We start from the raw sequence: 23,429 nt of genomic DNA, 5'->3' as shown, positions 1-23,429 counted from the left end.
CTGTGGAACAACTGGAGCACTTGCTGGAAATGTGGACATTCATAGTTATGAGGCTATAGTCACCAGCTGGTTAGCTTAGCATATAGACAGACACGTATAGCCTGGCTCTGTCTGAAGAATGATATTTACTATTTTTCGAAATATAATATCGTCATGTCTGTTTGAATAGAGCCAAAACCAAAATAACTGGTAGGATCACTGAAAAACTGTTGATTGCTGAGTCTCATCTCCAGGCAGGGATGTAACAGTATTGTCAATTTAACACAATAACAAGAGTGTCAATGCCATCAAGGACCTGTGACAGTATAAACCAAAAGTCTATGGGGCAAAAGTCTGCCACAGTGAAGCAGAGCAGAAGGATTGACTACAAAGACCATTGTCCCATGCTTACCCATCATCCTCTGCACTCCCCTCGTGCCTCGAGAGAGTGATTATTGTAGTCTGGTTTAAAGGACTGAGCTTGGCACAAACTTAGTGAAGAAGTTGGACTATTTGATGTGATCTGAAAATATCTGAGCTCAATGGTTCAAACAGTTGACCACACTGTAGGAAACGAAACACAACGTAACACAACGACTCATTCTGCACAACAAAAGCTAAAGTTAGCTTAGCCTCAGTAATTCGGAATGCATCTTACTCACTAAGAATGGGTGGACTTCATGAGTCATATTACTATTACTATATTCCAATATATCTTCAAATGTGGGTTGCAGTAAATAGCATACAATACTGTGATACATTTAGTAGCGTAGACCTATTATAGCTATTACACCATTCTCTCCAGGTTATTCGTATTCTTATTCTTATTCTTGTTATCAATATCTTTATTTACGTATAATATATATTGATAAATAACACCATATGTTGCCTACCCCAGTTTCAATCCTCTGACAAATGAACATTATATTTAATGGATGGATGTGAGGGTGGTATTGATCTTTAAAAAATAACTCTCTGCAAGAAACCAAATAAGCCTATTTAAGACCTATTTCAGAGACACATAGCGTAAATAAGTAATTCATCAAAGGTTGCCATGTGGAATAAGTGGAGACAATTCTTCTGAGTTGTGTGTAAATGAAAAAAAAAAAGGCCTAGGCACATGAGTGGCATTTGGTAAACTTACCTCCAGAGTGTGCAGGTGGTCCACATAACAGAACCACTCCTTGGCCCTCGCGGACGTTGACAGCACTCCTCACCGTTTGGGTTTTGAAGTTATCCAGAACTGATGAGTCAAACAAGAGCAAGATAATTAAACGACAGCTCAAAGAAAAACCATAACCGTCACAGAGCGAGATATCAGATGGACATAAAGTGCATTTTTTTATATGACCATATACTCAGGGGTGTCATTGGAAAGGATAGTTCTGAAAATGGGGAAAAACGTTTTCCTCCATTCACTGAGACATGTGTTTGGTGTTATATTTTGAGCACTGGGACTTTAACAGGACATCATTGATTGTCCTGGGACACCTGCTAATAGCCTCTGACACTTTCAAAAGCATCTGGGGTGCTGATGAAATAGACAGACCCGACTTGGTGACATTTACTCTGCTACACAACACTTAACACAACAAAAAGATTAGGCTAAAATGAGATACAATGACGGTTGGGGAAACGCTGTGCATGGACTGAGCAAACATAGGCGAGTGTGCATGACAAATGACAGTTTGCGGTGCCAGCAGCAATAAGTAACATCATTATTAAATGTGGTGTAATCTTGCACTTAAAGGCATTAGCTCCCCCATCAATACTCTCAGCACATTCTCTCCCCTGCAAATGAATGAACAGTTGCTGGCAGGGGGGAAAAAAGAAAAAAAAACAAAGTAAACCTGGGATGATAAACCGTCCCTGGCTTCATGACTGATGGAGGGAAGCTGCCGCAGTCTACTCGGTCCTCTGTCTGCAGCCTCTGGCTAACAGCCTAGAGTAAGCCTTCCAAACACAAACAAAAGAAAGTCAGTGTGACCGATAAGGGAAATTAGGAGGAGGAAGATTATGGAGAGAAGTGGAACAGAGTGTTGGTAAGATTAATGAGCCGCTCTCTGATGACCGCAGTGGAATCAAAGAGAGCCAAGTCACGGCAGGACACCGAGGAGGCCACAGGAGAAGAGGGCTGACTTGAAATACAGACAGAGGCAACGTCCTTCTGATCTCACCAGGCTGCTTAAGTAAATACAGAGTTCATTTCCAGTCGTCAGTTATGATTCTGGGGAGCGAGATTTACACGCCTCGATGACGGGAAATGAAGCCCAACATAACATTGGTTGATAATTATACCAGCAACAGAGAGGGTAACGGAGAGTGACTAATAATTACTTATAAATGAGGACAGGATGACTCCTTTGCCCAGATCATAGAAAATGGCACAGAGAAGGTTAGAGATGATGCCGGGCTCAGTGCTGGAGGGGATCCTCTTCTGTTCTCTCTGACTTCTGTGCAGAAGAATAATGGGCTTCACTGGAGTGAACTGACCACACACTGTAACTCTGAGAGCTAGAGGCCAAACTCACTGTCGCTGCAGTGGTTCCTCTGTAAGTAGAATCAGTCTCTGCCATATAAAAATAGCCGTCCTGGAGATTACACAGAGTGACCGTTACAGCTCCAAGATGATTGGTCTGGGCAGTGGCGCCACCATAGCGACATTTCCTGTTATGCATTTGATCCAGAGGTCAAGATTAAAGATACTTTTACCTGCTCACTTCACATCCATCTCAGTGTATGTTTTCTTTTTGTACGAAAATTAATTATTTCGATTTCTATTACGAGATAACACACTAGATACATCTTTCTGACTCTTTACTCTCCTTTCTCTTTTAAATAGCTGAAATGCCTTTAATATGACATGATCTTGTTTAGCCAGTTGGGGCTGAATCATTTGCAAATTGAAATCCCAATTGGAAATAACCCAATTAATAAATCATAAAGGCTGAAATAAATTTTTTTCTATTCGATATCCTATACCATTGACTCCAAAATGAATAAATGCTGTGTCACACTTTAAATTTGTCTCACTCAAAATCCCCTTTAAAGTACAACTTTGATAAACACCCAAACTATATCAAATCAAATTAAATATTGGATTACTCAAAAGGCAGAAAATACCATTTGAACTATGAATCATTCTGTGTCTCTTTATTTATATCCATAAATTGTCCCTCCACATATGACACATGACAATTGCGAGAGAAACTTTTTAAATAATAATAATACCAAAAAAAATAGTTTTACTTCAAATCACAATATCTCTCAGAAAAAATAACAATTCATTATTTTCCCCCAAATGGTTCAGGCTCACAGTGTAATCACCAAAGCTCACAATGGGGAACAAGACAACATGCAACAAAGGGATCCAACTGGTTATGTGCTATTTTCAAATAGTTGCTTACTGACATAATCGGGAGACATGCGGGGACATTGTCGGCTCACATTTCTGTTCACTCTTTCCATTAAGTTCTATTTGTGCATCTACCAGCTCTTTGAAAATGGCCCCTATTCACCAGCTAATTGCCAAGTTTGTCTGTCAGTTGTTTCACGCTGGGCAGGTGGTGCACGGTGGGCTTATCACAGCTTTTACACTGAAAACAGTTGCCTACTGCAATGGGAAACAAAGCTGATGAATGTGGTGGGAGTGAACAAAACGTGAACATGGTGGGCTATGGAATAAACAAAGAGTCGAAAGAGGTAAAACACAGCATAGAGCCAACTGACTGCTGGGTAGGTGACACGCAGCCAACTGACCCATCATGTAATTTGCTGGAAGAATTAAAATCGATGCCACATAAGCACCAGGCAATTGTTCTGCAATGTCCACGTTGACTTTCGAGCATCACACCATCATCTCTGCTGCACAACCTGCTGTCAATCTGTTCTACCACATGCCAAAGGTGTTACATTAGAATCACAGCCTGTGACTGGAGAAAAAGACTTCCCGTACTGTTCGTGTTCGACGTCCGAGATTTTTGATTTTGGCTTTTAGATTTTTTTGCCACACACCAGAGCAGTGGTCGGCCCCCAGCTCAGAACTGATATAAAAGCAATTCAATTGTTTATACTGCACAATATCAGATCATGCCGTTTTGATCATGGCCACATTTATGGGATCACTCCCTCTGTAGCTTACAAAGAAACAACACATTTGTTCATTAGTTGTGTCAAGCTAATGAGGGCTATGAATTAGAGTTGTCACTTTAATCTAACATTTGGATATATGTATAGATATATATGTATATATATATATATATATATATATATATATATACATATATATATATATATATATATATTCATATATATATATGTAATATATATGTATAAGCACTATATGTCAGAATTACTGCACGATATAGCAGAGGGTGCCCTGAGCACAGCTTGGCCAAAGATACACTTTGATTGCCCTCTTTTTTTTATTTATCTTTAGTTTTTCTCTAAACTAAATCTAATCTAAAATACTGGACACAACCTCCTCCTGAGTGAACAGTTATGATCTAACTCAATCATCTAAAAGGTGGCATAGATATTGTATTTTCTTCACCATGGATGTATTAGAGTAATAATAAGGAATCACAACATATTTGAAGGCATAGCTTGTCACATTGTATTCGTTCAAATTTGTCTTACTGCTTTTTTTTAGAGACTGTGAAACAGCTGCCATGCTATAAGTTGTATGAAAAAAAAGACACATTATCAATGAGTCAACTAAACATATTGCATAAAACACACTCGTGAAGAGCAATACTTCAATGAAACAACAGACATTAGAGATCCAGAATCTAGGTCACAGGTTTCTTTGTCAATCAGGAGCTATTGGTTACACCTGTGTTCTCCCACAGCTGAAGGCAATCACCCTGGCTGGAAGGTTATTTAAGCAGGTTTCACCCAGCTCTGATGATTTTGTGTCTCCAGAGGGTCAACACCTTCAGTTGACTTTCTCTTTTGCTTTATTTTGAATGGGATTTAGTTGGGTTTTTGAAAATGTGTATTTTCCCTTTTGGTCATTTGTTTTGTTCCCCCAATAGCCTGTTTGTCCCAGTTTTTTTTGTTTGTTTCCCAAACTTTGACCTTCAGGTCTTGTTTACAGCAAACTCGGTTATGAAAGAGCTTTTAATGACACAAATGGGTAATGAGTCTGTTTATGAGGGCAGACAATTGTGAAGCACATCAGGGTAACTAATTGTCCTCTGCAGCACAGGTACAGGGGAACGCTATTTCAAGGTGTGTCTGCTGAACAGGGTAAACTGCTGAATATGGCAAACTGTCTACATTTCCCCACTTGCTACTGATGGCCAGTCTGATGGTGACAGATGGCTCTCTGCATGTGTCCATGATGTCTGCATTTTTATCTGGACAAGCAGTATAAAAATGAAGGCTTACACTGAGAACAAATTTACTAAAAAAAAAATTGCCATCCCTAAACGTAGACATTAAATTAAATGGCCAACAAACTGACCCACACGAAGTGGAGCAATTATGTATTCTGTAACAGTCTGTCACAGACAGCAGGTGACATTATTTTATTCCTTTTTTAAAAAGTATTTTGTCTAAAACGTCTAACGGCCAGACTTGTTTGCTGACCCCTGCATTAGAGAACTTTCAAAACATCGATCACGGATATGATGGATGTGGCCAAGTTTTAATATTTTATTTGTAAGAGATTCAAACAAATCATTTCTGAGTGGTGAATCCAGAGACTTGGAATCTTACCAAAGAAATGTGTCGCACTGTCTTTGTGATCAGTCAGACAAAGGTTTGACAGTTAGTGGTCAGCTATTGCTGCATTCTGCTCACTCGTACGTGCTTCACAACTGGATCAAAACCTCACAGATAAATGTGAAATAAATTACAATTTACAATCAATTTGGTCTCATAAATATTGTGTCTGCGAACCTCTCACTGCAGGGTCATTTTGTCAAATCTGGTCAGCTCAGGTAACACAGTCGCAATTGTCGGCAGGGGTGAATAAGTCCATAAATGGGTCCAATTATCCTCTTAGTTTGTGGCCAAGCTGTTGTGACCTACATCAGCATGCTGGAAGCATCCATGAGAACAGGAGTTTAACTCCTACCCCCCCGCCGACCACTCTTCCCCCAGATATCAAGGAAGACCTTGCTTTTGCAGCCTTGGTCTTTCTTGTAAACGCACCATTTGTGGGAAAAGGTGCAACTGCCAGAAAGATGGAAAGTGTGGAGTGAGTGAAAGGTGGACACGAATCTGTGCACTCACAGGAATTATCCGCACTACTCTGCATCTGATTGTCCAGCTTTGATAATCTTATCTAAACTAGACAGAGTAATGCTGGCGGTGCATTCAATGTCCGAGGAAAAAAAACTGGATTGCAGCACCTGACCCACACAGTGACAGGATGTCAGTGACATGTTCAACTGCCAGCTTCCTTCGTTAAGAAGAAGCACTGCCATGTGTCTGGCAGCAAGTGAGACAAAAAAGACAGTAAAAAGTTGGGATATAGTACAAATGTGTTTTTTTTTAGCCTTTTTTTTTTTTAATGCTGCAATTGATTGTCCCACGTCTGACCACACTTGATGCTCATCAAAGTTGAGTTTGAGACCCCGGCATTAGAAGGTGCCATAAAGTGATGAACACAGTCAGAAATAATACTCAGACCGTGGCATTTAAACAAAGATTTATTGGTATTGACGGGCCCAAACAGTGACAAGAACACACAATGAGCGGCAGCCTGATTGTTGACAGAAGGCAGGTTGGCTCCATGGATTCATGCTGCTGAGATTCATTACACATTAGTGCTCATGAGTTTGTGTTCACTGAAGCCACAGATTTCTGCTCTTGTCTGCCAGGGTTGGTTCCACATTTTAAACGTCCAGATGTGTAAACAAATGGTGACATCTTAAGGTGAGACATGAGATCCAAACACTACCCTACTGAGAAACAAGAAACCAAGTCGTCAAGTGGAACTGTAATATGTTTAATCAGCATCGTGAGAACTGATTTCACAATAATTTAGATGTTTGTTTTTTTTTTAAATAATTTGAATGTGTGGGTGAATGGCAAAGCTGCAGTGTATACGCAGCTTTGATTGTCATCAAGACAAGAAAGGCACCATGTAAATGCAAACCATTTACCATTAAAACAATTTTGTATGAGTATATGTGTGATTTCTGCCATTTTACCCACTGAACCTTTTTGATTTTATTCCACACATCACTGGTTGTTTTTAAAGCAAAGGTGAACTGTGGGAAACTAAGCTTAAAGTTGCTGCAGGCAAAGCAACATGAAACACGTCAGTGTCATCTTGGGGCAATGGCCACATTATACATAAAAGCAGAGTTTTAGCTGTGCTGATCTTCTAGACCTTCCTCAGTGTGCATTAGACAAGACAATAAATGTCAAGCAATACTGCCCTTCACCCAATCCCCACAATTGAGATTCATTACTGAGCCATGGGGATAATGGCAGCCTCATCTCCTGAGAGGAAGTGAAAGGTTCTCCATCCTTGGGACATAATCAATAGTCAGCAGGCTTGATCAAGAGACGAGCCTTGTCACAACAGTGCCTGTCTGGAAGGTAGGGCCCCACCCTACTGTATCACTTCCAAACCAGCTTTTTGTTTCTTTGTGTCTGCTTTAAAAAAACAAAAAAGGCAACACACAACCTGTCATTGTGATCTGCTCACAAGCTGCTGTATATATTACACAGGAGAGGAAGAAGAGGCTGGTGATTACAATGATACAAACTTCCAAAGCACTATTTGTGTTCATCTGCTTTAAAGTCTGGATCACAGGGTCTGGGCAAAATATGAGTCAATTCAGACTCGGCAGAGTTGCTGTCAGAGTTGGAACCACTAATGAGAATCAATGGAGTTGTGAGGCAGTCAGAAACTACTTCGCCCACTGTGTTTGCTGCATCTGACATTTCATTCGATTACCAATGCCCCTCTTGGAAATCTATTCCCAGGCAATTTAAATGAGAACATGGAATAATACATTTTAAAAAGATGCCTGCTCAATGAGTACATTACACAGCAGATACAAAGAGATGCCAGATTGTCATGACTGTGTCAGAAATTTGCAAGCAATTGTGGGATCACTTACATGCAAATTGGAGGCTGGCTCTGCGGCTGAGGATGGAGCCCCATGTGTTGAAGGCTGTGCACTGGTACAGCCCCGTGTCTTGGTCCTTGTCCAGTCTGCTAATGATCAGGCTGCCCCCAGACATGTGACGCCGGTAGTCATTCCCCAGATCAATGAATGTTCCGTTTAGTGACCATCTGGAAAAACGCAAACACAATCAGTTGCTGAGGCCACTGGAGATGCACGCTCAAAGTGTTTTCCACAGAGATCAATTTGATTGGGCCACCTACATTACGCTGAGGAGACAAAAAGTGAGTGGTGGAGAATATAAGGTTGGTATTATAGCAGGTGTAAGGAAAAAGGAAACTATCTGATGATGGTGCACTGTTGTAGTAGGTTTTCCAAAGCTTGGCTTGATTTTTTTTTTGTATTTAATTATTTGCCATTAATCTTGGCAACAACTGCAAACTTGAGCAAATTTGTGTTTATTGATTTTTCACCTACTTGCATGATAACTTTTTTTTTCGGTGAAGGAGGATGATCATCTGAACATGCAATATCTAAATAAATATAATAAACAATATGATAATGAGATTTCCCATTGAAAGAAATGTTAGTAGGATATTTAAGGACAACATGCTGACAGATTTCAATTACACTGTGTAAATTCAAAGGGACTTTTGAGCAGATAAGAAAAAAACACACAGTAGTTGTACATATTACATATTTTATTCTAGTAAAAGAACAATTTAAGTCATCACAAGATAAAGTCCAGCATTCAAAAAGCTACACAAATCACGTACAATGTGTTAAAATGAACATCAGTTATATATCACCGTCCGCATTATACCTCCTGAGCTTTCATTTAGGGAGTCACACTGAGATTGGAATCTGTTTTTCAAGCGGGACCTGGACCTAGATGGTGTCATCTTTAGCATTTAGCTCATTTTCCAATGTTGTAGTGCAGACAAGTTGTCCCACAACCTTGCACTGATGTATACATGTGTGTTAATCTGAGTTAGATTTGAATCCCTCTTACATCAACTCTGTCAGGTCATGTTTTTGTTAGCATTGTCCATTGTTTACTGTTTTATTCTGTTGCTCACATTGTGTTGCTTCCAGTGTGTTCCCGTCATTGAAATGACCTGCTTCACCCTTGATGAGTTTCACTTTTCAGTTTGCCTTAATTGCATCCAGTAAGTGTTACAGTATTTAGCTTTTTTCTACAAAATAAGTCTTTTTTTTTTTTTTTAACCTGGTCTCCACCTCTAGTCTTTCTGATTCTGATACTATTGAATTGACTTGACTTTATTGCCATTTTTGATTGGCAACCCTCTCTGTGTGTATTAGTCTGCATTTGAATCATCAGTCAGCCCTTAAACACAGTGTCTTAGCCCTTTTTTATTTTATTAAAGTTACAAATACAAATGGATTGTGCGGCCTTGGCAGGTGTATGCTCTCTGAGTGATTTCTAATTAATTTGTGCTTGTGCGTGCTTCAGAATTATTGCCGTGACACCTTTGTATATTGCATTGTCTCTAGACCATTTCCCTCAAGGAAAGGTCACAAGAGATTCAGTCATACAAGCAGAGTTCAGGAAGTGACAGCTATTAATCACAGCTACCAACAGAGACAAAACACTGAGCACTGGTGACGCTGAAGAATGAGGGCAAGTTTATATCTCATTCTCTGAAATCTGGAAGCTGTCAGGCTGATGGTGACTACAGTACTAGAGTAGCCGAAGATACTTTCTGTGTTCCGTGGCTGCAGATTGCTACGGTTCTGTTCACACTAAAATGAGAATACAGTACTCCCACATTACATTCCAGTAGCGTCATTTTCACACCATGAGTTTGTCCTCATTTTTGTCATAATTCTTGGGACACTGGGTGTACAACTGCTTGCATAATCTCAAGCAAGCGTCCATGGTTTCTCTTTTCTTGTCTCTTTTAACCAAAACAAGAGTGTACCACCAACTGGACTGGCGAGTGATGTGCTCCAGGAAGCATGTGACTACAGGTTGAGTCCGCATGGTCATAAAATGTGGAGGTGCTCACACTCATTCACGCTCATAAACTCCACGCGCACCACTGCAGACATGGGTAGATAATGATATCTACGCCACGTGGACCCCTGAAGATACACGGAAAGTATGACCCAGATTTGAAAAGTGGTGCCTTCAGGATCACTTTTAGCTTCCATATAGAAACCTGGGAAGAAATAATGTTATTGGTATGCAGTGTGTAGTGTGTAGTGTGTCTCTGCAATGTTGGACCATGAAATGACAATCCCAGTGATAAGGATTGGGGGGAACAAAATCAATATTTTTGTCTTACACATCCAGGAAAACTAATATACAGTTAGTATGATGCTTCATGTGGTCTAAAAGCTAGTCATGGCTCTCCCTGTCTGAGAAGAATCCAGGCTACAAGATGAAACACAGCTTTGTCTTTTCTTTACTCTCTGATATCCCACAGAGCTCCAGTCTCTTAATCTAACCGTGTCACTTTTGTCACCATTACTAGTTTTGGATGCTCTTCTTTTTGGACAAATCTTGTGTGTGCCTGTATACATAGCATTGGACAATTAAGAATACATGTTATATCATTCAAGTGTTTCTTGATGAAGACCCTGTCTTTTTTCCATTTTAATTCTCCTCCCTGCGTTATGCCAAAAGGGAGGATTAAACCATGTGCAAGAAAGAGAGAGGGGGGATGTCAAATAGGAAAGGATGAGAAGCTAGTTAGACTCACAGCCCCCAGCATGATAGAATGAAACGGTGAGAGGAAGGTGGTTAGCTTGGACACATCACACACCCCAGGAGCAGACAGCAGGTCGGGTATAGTGGTGTTGCTGCAGTGTCAACACAATCAGAAAAGCCACCTACCTACGCTCACAGCAGAGAGAGAGAGTGACAGGCTCTGATATTAGATGACGTGGAGAGCATGTCACCACAGGAGTTCTACCTTTTTTCCCCACTTGCGTTAATCCAGAGAAAGCGGATGTGATTTGAGAAAAGAAAAACAGGTGCACATGAGCTGCTGTTACTTGCAAGGTGTACTGCAACAGTGCAGTCCGTTGGTTAACATTGATGCAATTTGAACTAGGGCTGCAAGTGCCAATATTCGTTCATCGATCAATCAATTGGCCCATAAACTATCAGAAAAATACGAAATACTGTGTGTCAAGGTTCTCTGAAAAAATAAAAAACAAGTCTTGTTTTTCCACAAATCACACTCACAAAAGATATTCACTTTCCTGTTACACAGGACCACAAGAAGGCACTCACATTTAAGAGGTTGAAATCAGAAATTAATTATCAAAACATCTGAACAATTTAGTCATTGTGGCTCCAATCTAAACCATTTAAGAATAATCCAGACAAAGGAACCCAGCTCTTCCAGGTTTTGCCATAACCAGCTGAGACAATAAGGACATCCAGTATTTCTTTCTCTTACGTAATGCACAATATAGTTAAAAATGCAGTGTTATTCTCTTTCTTATTCCAATTCTGTTGTGACCCAGAAATGACTATTCACCCTTTAGGTTTAGAACCACTGTGATAGGTACCCCAGAGGAAGAATGCCAACAATCTTACAAGGTTATTGAAATGTAATCTGTAATAATTCCTTCAATTTATGGGGGATTAATTAAGTCTACAATATAATATATAATAACTTTGATTGAGCACATTCTTGTCAGACACGTGACTTTTTTCTCTTATGACATTATTCTCAAATATTCAGAAGCAACTGTTGGCTATATTGTGGTACTGTGTATTATTTTCTGGTCTTTTTAGCAGATTGGGAGACTCTAAAGGAGTCCCACGACAAATCTGCTCTAACAATATTTTGTAACTTAGTGTCTATTTATTATTGCACAGGAATATGTGCGTTTGCCCTTTTGACAGTGATGATGGTCCTATTTGGTGCAAATACTGAAAATCCCTGCAGGTCCAACTGCCGCCAAAACCTGCAAAAATGGGGTTGTGAGCATTTTAAAGAAAATGTTGATAAATTGTATTGTCTGTATCCTCCCGTTTTCCCTAACCTTCATGTTGTTGGTCTTGATTCATTATGGGCTCAGCTCACCTGGACTCCTGCTCATCACCTGCAACTCATTTACTTGTCACTACTGCTACAAGAGCTGCTGCTTTCCTGACTCAGCGCCAGATTGTCTACTCCCGTGGTGGTATTTAGCCTCTGAATACCGAGTTTCCCTTTCATTTCTGAGCAATTAGTAATTGTGTTCCCTTCTGCTTTAGTCTCACTGCTGCTTGCCCGAGATTCAGCCACCTGTTCAATTCTGATTTGGATTTTCCTGTGGAGAATCCGTCAGGAGCCCCTGGGATCAGTCATAAAACCTCTGTTGACTTAATTCACTTTAGAACCTCCATTGACCAAAGATTCTACTTCTCGGTAACATTAAACTTAACTTAACTACTTACTGTCGCTGGGTCTGCTTTGGGTTTTTAAGTGTTGCTCTGAGTTTATTCCTATTCACTATTACTGAGACAAGACTTTTAATTTGTTTGGACACATGATGAGATAGTGTGATCATGTGGCTGTGAGGACCCAATATCAAGACATTAGATTTTTTTTTTAGTGCTACTTCTTTTTCACACAGCTTTTCACTGTTACTAACAATATGTCTAAGAAAGGTCAAACATTGCAAATAAATATATCATTGGAAGTTGTTGTTTTTGGCATTGGTTTATGTAAACGGTACTCTTGTTTCAAGGATAAGAATGTAAAAAATATATTGCTGTTTTTTTTTGTGATTACTTCTGAAATTGCTTTAGTAAATTTGAGAGAGGCAGAGTAGAGTCAGTCCAGTTGAAAACATGATGAATTTAAAAGCACATCAGTTGAGCACCTCCCATTGAGTCTGTATGACAGAGTCCAGGAGAACGGCCTTATTTGCCATGGAGTGCTGCAGGCGTGTGCTGATCTGAGCATGCTCCAAATGAACTCCCCGTGACCTTGAGGTTCACATCAATTTTGCATGAGGTCTCCTCATCAAATAGACTGGGGATTGTACTGCAGCAGCACTGGGTCACCTGGCTTTCCTCGAGGCTCGACACCCACAGAGACAGCAGTGATCACGTAGACCACGTTTTGTTGGCTCACACACACACACACACACACACACACAGGTTTGCACAGCTATTCTTCTTCAGACACTGCATTAACATGCCTTCATCTGGACAGCCTAAACAAATCATTATCCCAAACCTTAACCATAACCAATTAATGCCTAACCTTAATCTTACTACAATTCAAATCTTAATTAGTGCCTCAGAAATGATGTTCTGCCTCATTAGGACCAGGTTTCAATCTCCATGAGGACTACTGGTCCTGACAAGGTCATTGTTTATGCTAGAAAAGCTCCAAAAGCGATAACAAATACAAGAACACTCATACACACACACGCACAAACGCACACATGCACAGAGCCTTAGAGCTGATAATGGAAATTTAACTGCTGACCAGAGTCCTCTCTCTGCCATCATGTAAAGAATGTTATTGCTGCTGCTTTTTAATAAATTGATGCTCATTTGGCTTGAAAGCAAACAGTGACACATTTTCTTACACCTCCTTGTGAGTGTTTTTATGTGCCACTGTGGATTTGTGCATCTGTGTATATGTGTGCATCTCCTTTTTTTAAAAAAAAAAAAAACAGATACAGTGCACAAATACGCAGTATGTCCATACATTACTGTCAGTACAGCAGATATTCTAGGCCACCTCTTCTTTCATCTCTGTCAAACACATACATTTTGCATTTTAACAACGTTAAAGCTTACATTGTTATTCAGTATACCTCCATATCTTCACATATGATTAGTCTCTTATGTTTAAACCTCTCTGTTTGTTATACATCAACTGTTATTGCATGCATGTCCGTTTGTGGATATGGCTTAAATATGTTTTCATAGTGTTTGCATCATGTAAAGAGCAGTGAGCAACGATCGATTTGTATGTGTGTGTGAATGTGTATATATATATATATATATATATATATATATATATATATATATGCAATACATACTGTATCAAGGTGTTTTTCCCCAGCAGACAATTACAATTAAAGCAATTGAAAAACACTCACTGGCCACAGTACACAGTATCATTTTCAAATCAAAATCTACATTTCAAACATTTCTGCTTGTCTGGCATCAACAAAGTCAATTAAATCACTTTTCTCACCCATTAGAATGCTAAGTTTGGACTTCAGCAGCTCGTCCTGACCACCACTCCATGTCTAAATGCTCACATGTGATCAGTTGATTGGATATTTGCCTTAACAAGCAGCCTCACAGGTGTACCTAACAATAAAGTGGCTGGTGGGTTGTAAATGTAAAGCAAATGTATTCAGTAAAGTCACCAAGAAACCACAGAGGGGCAAAAAAAAAAATCAATGTCCATATATCTGCCTTCTCCAAATGTGAAAGTATAAGCGGTTATTTCAGACCAGTCCTGCATTTTTCAGCCTATTGCATTTCAAATGATCTAATGCCCGAGGGTCACAGATTTTCCTCACCGCATAAAAGGACCAGTAACCCTCCAAAATATAAAAATCAGCTCAACTTGAAAGAGCTTTTATATTTGACTGAATTTAGAACAATCACAGTCTAATTTGAAGTGAGCTTTTTTTCCCTCTCCTGTAAAATGGCTTAAGGAATGCACCTTTTAGTGCTGATTTCTTTGATTTATGAAACATCAGAGTTGTGCATCAGGAAAATATTTTTTTATTATCAAGCCTTTATTTATTAGGCCTGGAATAGAAAGACATTTAATATATACGTATTTAAAATAGAGGGGACAAGAGAATGAGAGACAGGTAAATATTATCTATTATTATCTCTATGCTGAAATGGATGTTGTTAAGGTATAAGTAAGGTAAGGTTGCAGAATCTTTAATAAGGTATGGAATCATTTACATGTATTGTTTTCAAATGGATTGCAACTGTTCATCTACACAAACCAGTGGTTTGAGTCACACTTCCATGTCATTACTATATGCACTTACTGGCAAAGAACAAAGCTATTTCCAAAACGAATCACCAATTGTGGTCCCAATTAATAATCTCTACCTCCTGTAATGAAATGAAATATCTTAAAATATTGAATGAACTGCCGCTAGTGTAACCTTTATGATGTCTTGACACTTGGGCACTTTTGGGTCGTCAGTATACTCTTTCTTCCATGTTGTCCTCAGCAAGCAAAGTGGAGAATTTTCCAACACCTGAGTGAAGGCACTCACGTAAAAGTGATACTTCCCGTAATTCACCGTAAATGAGCATCTTTGGGAACCTTCTTTCTTTGTTTGTATTACACAATTTGTAACCATATTTTTATAGTCATTGAAGCAACCCTATTTTCATAAAATGACCTAAATGTCACATCCCTGGATTCCTGTTCCAACTTTTTCTGGTGAGCACCTGTTCAGCAAAGATGATTCCATTTGTTTTCCCTCCTGTAGGTTGTTGGTTCAATCCCGACACGCCACATGTGTCCCCACGGGCAAAGGTATGATAGATGTGTGATAGAAAAAGAGCTTCACATAGTGTAGACGTGCTGAATTGATGGCAAAACTGTAACGTCAAGCAGCTTTGAAAGGTGGAGTCACACAGTTGCCTGAAGTCCCATACTGTACATGATCGCAGACATCAGCCAGAGCACTTTCTTATTCCCTCTTCCCAATCACTGCTGCACCCTTGATCCCGTGTTACAGCAGATTCATAGTAAACACAGTGACAGGGGTGTATTCATAAAGCAGTGCTCCGAGCCTGTGGTGTGCTTTGTAGCTACACTCGACTATTTGTCAACTGAAGAACTGTCAGGATCCTCGTTCGTACACTCGTACATGTTGCCAAGTGGGTGAAATGAAGGTGGAGTGGAATGGAATGGAGCTCTGGAAGGTTAAAAGCAAAATCATGTAGTGCGGGTATATCTATGGCAACAGTAACTCACAGTCGCTATCAGTGTAAAGGCAAATTATGGTCTCGATCCACAATTTACCACATCTGCCTTCTCCATCTGTGTTGTAACATTTAAATCAACGAGACTGAAACTTGTCAAACACCCAAACTAATCCACCCTCATTTCACTCTTACATATCACCAATGTGTAATTTTCTCAAAATTACAGGTGCAATTATGTAAATGTTTTTATATTTAGATTCTAGTTTCCACTCTTCATCATCGTTGCCTTCTTCTGTTGGCAGCTGATGTTTTTTGGGTTTTTTTTCCCGTTTTTTTCATTCACTGCAGCGCAAAGTGATGAGTTTGTAAAGTCTGTAAATTCCAGCCACTGGTAATGATTTATGCCAATCAAAAGATGAGGCTGGCGATACTATACAGTGTATATTTTTTTTTCTAACTGTCAATACATTTCATTAAAAGCCCTTTGTCAGCAGTTCTGTGTCTACACACTCTGGCATATTTTCATCCTTCCGAGGCACTGAGCTCCACAGTTGCCCACATAAAACACACTTCAGCGCCACGCCGCTGCGATGGCTGACAAAGTTGCTTTATTTTCATTTACCTTGCTGCTGACATTGATCCCAAATCCACCTTCTGCTGCTGCTGCAAAGACCCCACCCCCTGCCGCACAACAAACATGTTGTATTCCAGAGCAGCAAAAAATGTCTGATAAATCCACTATTTCATCTTGTTCGAGTAACATCTGATAAAAACTGCAGCACTTCACTAATTAAGGAAATTACTGAGCCATTCTTTTTTTTTTTTTTTTTTACAAACGAACCTATGTATTGTAAGTGGTTTTTGAAGATTTACATCTTCAGTAAGAGCTGGTGGGCTTTGGGCTAAAAGACACATGCACGGAAATCAGATAGTATTCACAGAGGGACTGGTGGTGTGTTACTGGTTTTGTGTCACGTTTGCTGACAGTGTCAAATTGTTTAATTATCACATCCATGTCTCTTAGGCTTTTCTTCCCGGCTTTTTAGTATTTAAAAACTGCCTATATATTATGACAAAGAAGATATGATGCACACTACTCACAAGGACAGAGGTTAGCTCAAAAGTAATGACATGTATGACAAACTAAGCCCATATAGACAGAGCAATTGTTTGCTTAGCTCAAATATTGACAGTATATAATGTTAAATGTGTATATTAAAGCAAATATATGTTTTGTTTTTTTCTTAACAGTAAGTAAGAAAATTAAGTGTACAGCTCTGAATGTAATACCCTCTCACTTGGCATATCTAATTAAACAAACAGTGTTAGTGTGCAGGCTGTAGGCTTGTGCAGGGTTTGCAGACTCTGGTGAAAACCACAGCGTGACCACCTCCTAAAGGCTTTTTTTTATATATATTCCAGTTTGCTTTTGAGATTCTAATTACAGTGTTGGTGAAATGAATGGCCATGGGTTTATGCTTTTTATTTTATAACCAGGACAAAAGTCCTTGCCTGAAGGGAAGCAAATCAAGGACAATCAGCCTCAGAATAACAAATAACATTAACATTAGGTAACATTAAGGAAGAAATATAGCATATTTAGAAGAATTATCAGAAATATCAATCCTATTGTGAGACATTGATCAATCAAACATAAGTTCTTCCTTTTAAACCTGATTTAATTGTATAAGGCAGCTTGTTAAATCAATTCAAATGTTACTAACGTAACACGACACACTAAACAATCACTTTTTACACATTTATCAGACAGGACGCAACATTAATATTGGTTCTTATAGTCATTTTTGCTTTGATTTGGCGTACATCTGGCACGTACGCTGATAATTGCATCACTGTGTGTTCATTACCTGGTGTCTTAAGTTTGACTGCTGTCCAATTATGAGAGAACAACTGTCTTCTGCTGCCGGACACACAGTTGATTAAAGCAGTAAAACATAACCACAACAGTGCACTCGAACAAACAAAAGACGCATGAAAACAGTGTGAGGTTTGTGGGCCGTGAGCCGCTGACACACACTCTATCTGGTCTGTTGTTGTTGTTGGATAAAATCTCAGTTAGTGGAGCTATAGTGAGAAGATAACATTCTTAACTTGCATCAGACCACTGTTTTCTTATGAGGGTCAGGGAAAAGTTGCAGATCCAGCACAGAACAACATGTCTCACTGTTGCGTTCGAGAAATAATTCTGCTTTTTTTGCAGTGTGGTTGTGTAGTCAGCATTAACTGTGCTGTGCATGCGCATCACCATGCTGAGCACCATCCTGAGACATGGACAATAACTCTCACTGAAAACATGGCTGCCAACAGGGCGGCAAGGACAACCTGATTTAGTCCTTTGAGAAAATCTGCGATTTTCTGTGATACCACACAATACCTGAGCCACTGCTGCCTCCATCAATGAGTTCCAAGGTCTGGATTTTATTAGGGTTTGAATGTGTGATATGATGCTTTATAAAAAGTTGGTTTTTAAGGTTTGCTGCAGCAGGTGGATCCTTCACGGCACGGCATTTGTCGGCCGCACTAGAAAGAGCCGGCAAATTGAATTTGGAGAGGCCGAGTCGCTGTGCTGTGATGCATTTTGACACCATCCGGCCGACAAATGCGACCAATGGAGGATGCAGACCCTGAATTAGGACACCGCTCATGTCTCACACTGCTTGGTGAAGTCAGCGCTGATGTGTCAGTACCTCATACAGCGGCAAAAAAAAAAATCCCTGAACAATCACTTAAATGCTAACATAAGAAAACCTCGACAACACAAGTGACGTGAGAGTGCTCTTAAGTTGTGGGTGAAATAATACGGTAAAAAGCGACAGATTTGGCCTCATCCTGGGGTAGCTCGAGTTGCACAACAAGTATAATGATACCCCCCATTGCTGTGCCTCGACCATGTTTTCAGCACATACACATTATGGGAAATGTAAGCATTTAGTAGAATGTCACTCACAAGGTTATTGCCTCTCTCTTTCTCTCTCTCTGCTTGCTGTGCATCTACATGGTGCTGACCAAGCTCCGAAACACAATCTACCACGAAAAAAATCCAGCCAGCTGCCATTTTCAGGCCGGCTTCCTGCACCACTAGGGAATTGCCACGGAGATATCAAAGGATCTGTGGTGCAAATGAGTAGCTGGAATCTTCTTTTCTCTGCTAATGATTTCTTAAGCCGCACACCATGTTATAAATCATCATCTTCATCCGTGCCGTGTCTTAAATCTTATCATTAATAAAGTTAACCTTGCTCATATCTAAAGTGTTGGCATATTCATCATTGAGCACAGTGGTGGCTCCCGAAGACTAACCCCACATCATAGCCTGGGCTGAAAATAGACTTTTTTTTCTTTTCTTTTTTTCAATTAGAAATTGCTCAATTAAGCAGCCGATCTTTGAAGCCTCACTTTCCTTGAACGGTGCATAATTGATGCATGAAAAAAAACCCGTTGTTCTTTAACAAATCAATGGCAATCAACGTTATCAGTAACCTCTTTGATTTCCATGCAAGCAGCGGCAATCAAGATTCACAAGCAATTAAGCAGCACTGGAATTTCACCATCGGAATGAAGGAATGTCGAGACTGTTCAATTTCTGTGGTCATTTTTACCTGTACTGCAGAGGAGGACTCCCCTCTGCCTCACATGTGATGGTAGCCTGCTGGTCTGGGGAGTTGATTGGTAAAATGAGGTCACTTGGCTCCGTCCTCCATCTTGGCCCTTGAAATATGACATCGTCTGTACAGACTGGGGAAAGGGGAGAGAAGTCTATAGTAGAACAAGCCAGAAAATTGTCTTTTTGACCTCAAGAGAAAATACTGCGCGAAGAGACTATATATTGTGAGGACAAATAGTTAATCTTACTGAAATACGGGAAGTTGTTGACAGTGTATTACTTTTTCAATATATAGTATATTGACTGCTATTCCCTGAAACCTTTTTCAAATAAAATCAAAGGAGTTCCATCAGGATAACTGCCATGTTATGTGCTTTGTACATTTGCTTATCTTTCTATAGGGTGAAGTCATTTTATTTGTATTATTTATCCGTATTGTGTTACTAACTGCTAATGCCGACCAATTTTGTCACTCTTGCATTTTTCTGATGAGCCTTACAAATGAGTGAAACACTGACTATTACAAATAACTACATTTTCACCAATTATGTACACTGGTTTCCATAGCGACAGGTCCAATTTTGGAGATATGATTAACATCCTTTTTTTACAATGCCAATGGGGAATAACAAGAACATAACATATTATGCAAATAAGTTATTACACTTTAATTGTCAAGTGAATTAGGGTCACATCCACCAAGAATTGAATCGTTTGAATTGGACTTGGCTGTTGAAAAAAATGAATGTTCCACAATTTGCTCTCTTTGCTGTCAAGTAATTTTTTATTAGAAAGCCAGATTTATTTCCTCATTTCTTATTCATATATATGCATATCATATAGACACACTGAGTCCATAATATAGATAAACAGAATTGAAAACGCAACAAAACAGATTATTACAATAACAAACACAAAACGGCAACAACATAATTGTTCCAACAAGGTGCATAGTCAATATCTTCATCATAATATCCTAAAAAATCATCTTCATACAAATGGTCAAGATGACTAAACGGTGTCACAACTCTTCAAAATATGTCCCAAACTATATTTCTCATGAGTCCTTTTAAACTATTATGCTATTCAGTCAACATCTTGAAAGTAGATGATTTTTCCAAAGGAGAATAATACATTTATTTGGAATTAAATATATGATCATTAGTTAAATGAAATCATATTAAAAAATGATTGAAATTATGGATTTGTATTAAATATAATTGAGCATTTTGTTATCTGCATGAAAATTAGGCGTATCATGTAACAAAGACAGGGGTTTATATGAAATATCTGTAATACTCTTTAAGTAGATAAGTGAACTATAATCCATAAAGTTTGGAGTTCATTGAAGCACTTAAGACATCATGAAATGGCTGACTTCTGAACAGGGAGACAAGTTATCTATCCGATCTAAAGAGTGTCATCTATGCTAATTATAATAGCATAGTTTCTTATTAAAAACCGTGCAACATATTTTTGCAGATGCTATCAAAAGCCGTTCACCACTTCAAAGCAAAAGATAAAATGATCTCAGAGCCTGACTGGGCAGCTGCCTCTGTATCTTTCAGATGAGCAGCTGTGTGTCCCCTTTGTTGACAAAGGCAAATTTTTGGAAGCACGGACCTCTCACTTTGCAGTTTCATCCCTACTGAAAAAGAGAATCTCTGAGTTTTCAGTCTCAACTGACAGTCTTGAAATCTCCGACTTTCAGAGGGCAGTGAGATATAATGTGAGTTTTCTAGCTGTCTGTCGATGATGTCACCACTTTGATCTGCTCTTGCGTCATTGTTGCCCTGTCCTTAACCCTGATTTATTTTTTCGTACTCGGACAAAACCGAGGTGTTCGCTGTTCTACACAAATAATGTTTAGGTCCCACAATTAAAGATGAAAAGTCTACATGAGGGCCGTGACTGCTGTCACGTATGACAATCTCTGAGGCACTTTTTTCTGTCTATTTGTGATGCTTGGCACATTTAAAAGTGTCTTGCGACGGAGAATACATCAAACCAAGGCTACATTTCAACAGCCTGGTGTCGAATGATCTATTAATAAATGGTCACACCACTGCTATCACATCAGATTCACTCACTTTACACTGCCTTTACAGCCTCTCCTTAATGTGAATATAAATAAAATGTCATGCAGGCAAACATCTTAAGGTGTCACTTTGGTTTGTGTGCAGGTCCAAGGAAATAGAGTTGGACAACATGTCACTTCAGATGTCATAATCAATGCTATCAGCTGGACTGAATAAGAAATAGCACCTACAGGCAACAGCCGAGGCCCTGCTAAAAACACTTGTCTCCTAGGAAGGTGAGGCTACTCGGATCTTGCTCCCTTGAGAATTGTATGTGAATTACCCATGAGCCAATTTGAATAACATTCATTGGGATTTACAATGTCATTCGAACAAGGGTTGACATTCTGGTGGAGTGTCAGTGTTTCTCTAGCTCAAATCCCAGGTGGTCACACAAGGGCAGACTGAAGTAGATTGTGCTAAAATGCAGTGCTGGGTTCATTTCATGGATACTGATAATGATCTGGACCGGCCATAAAAAGGAATGGGATTGAACTCCCAGGTTGTCCCTGACAGTGCACTGTAAATGTGCTGCAGGGACACTGCTCTAGGGAACAGTAAAGGACATAGACACTGGAATGTTGCGCATATAAAGACTGCAACCTAATCAGTGCAACCTTTTAATCATCAAGACGATTTTCTGAGGTTGTTTGTTTATGATTCTGTCCCTTCTAATGGATTAAACTCCAAACACCAAAGGACACTAATAGGTGAACCGCACTTTTATAAATCACCGAAAATTACCATATTTTGTTTAAATGTTTGTATTCTGAAACGATAGTGTACAACTTTTTGTTACATTCAAGTCATTGTCATGGGTTCACACAATGCTGATGTAGCCTGCCCGCGACACACAAGTGTGTTTCTCCATGTAACAATGTCTGTGGTGACACAAATGGTGTCTTTCCACTTTATAGTACAGACTGGACTCGACTCTACATGGCTTGGTTGGTTTTCCATTACAATAAAGTACCTCCTCAACGTGAGTGGGGTCATCACGTGTGATTTGTAAAGCAGTTCATTTCGATGTACTGAATCATTAAAGTCATCATTTAATTAAAAAAGATAAGCAGTATTTCCTCCATGACCGGAGCACAGACGCCGTCTGAGCGGCAGAGGTTGTGATGCGGCTCATCGATCAGGATCGCAGGCTTTCAGCAGTGCTGTCGCTGAATACACCAGACTCCTCCGTTAAATGATTGGAAGATTTTAGACTTTTCCTTGCTAAATGTTGGAGATTAACTCAGATTTTCAAAATTGTTAAGTCTCTTTAACTCATCTACAGTTCGGCATTGTCCGCTTTGATTCTTGTGTCGGACGTGTTGCTCATGCCTCTTCCTGTGACGGCACTCTGACCGATCCGTGGCCCGCAGTCTGACGATGTCACGCATAGTATCGGCTCAGCATGCTCAGAACCTCGCCTGAGCAGGTACTAAAATAAGTACCAGGTACCAGGTTCTATCGCTAATGGAAAAGCAAAATATGAGTCGAGCTAGTTGAAACACATGCATTTTACACAACGCAACTTTAAGTCAAGGTATTATCCACAGGTTCCCTGAAACAAAACACGAGTGAGGTGAAACAAAAGTTCTGCAGGCTCACCTGAGGCAAGGGATAAGTCTGGGACGGTAGCGACACTAGCTGTGACTAGACCATTTAAATGAGCTGTAAATCATCACATGAAACCACTCAGTCAATCACATCAATGCATTCAGTCAAAGTCGGAATAACACACCCAGATAATGCGATTGCGAGTC

General features: G+C 39.6%; 1 protein-coding gene across 1 annotated transcript in view; it reads right to left on the bottom strand.

The window, feature by feature from the left end:
• The window catches only part of cntn3b (contactin 3b), a 64,405-nt gene that overhangs the window by 29,264 nt on the left and 11,712 nt on the right, over nucleotides 1-23,429 (bottom strand). Inside the window, exons 3-5 of the mRNA XM_044024155.1 lie at nucleotides 19,590-19,725; nucleotides 8,064-8,239; nucleotides 1,124-1,222 (exon numbers count right to left, since the gene is read on the bottom strand). Of these exons, the coding sequence (XP_043880090.1) occupies nucleotides 1,124-1,222; nucleotides 8,064-8,239; nucleotides 19,590-19,725 (411 nt within the window). The remainder of the gene's footprint in view (nucleotides 1-1,123; nucleotides 1,223-8,063; nucleotides 8,240-19,589; nucleotides 19,726-23,429) is intronic.

Source organism: Solea senegalensis, linkage group LG4, assembly GCF_019176455.1.
Source record: "Solea senegalensis isolate Sse05_10M linkage group LG4, IFAPA_SoseM_1, whole genome shotgun sequence".
Taxonomy (NCBI): Eukaryota; Metazoa; Chordata; class Actinopteri; order Pleuronectiformes; family Soleidae; genus Solea; species Solea senegalensis.
Note: the sequence above shows the minus strand (reverse complement) of the source record. Positions and strands in the feature narration are given on the sequence as shown.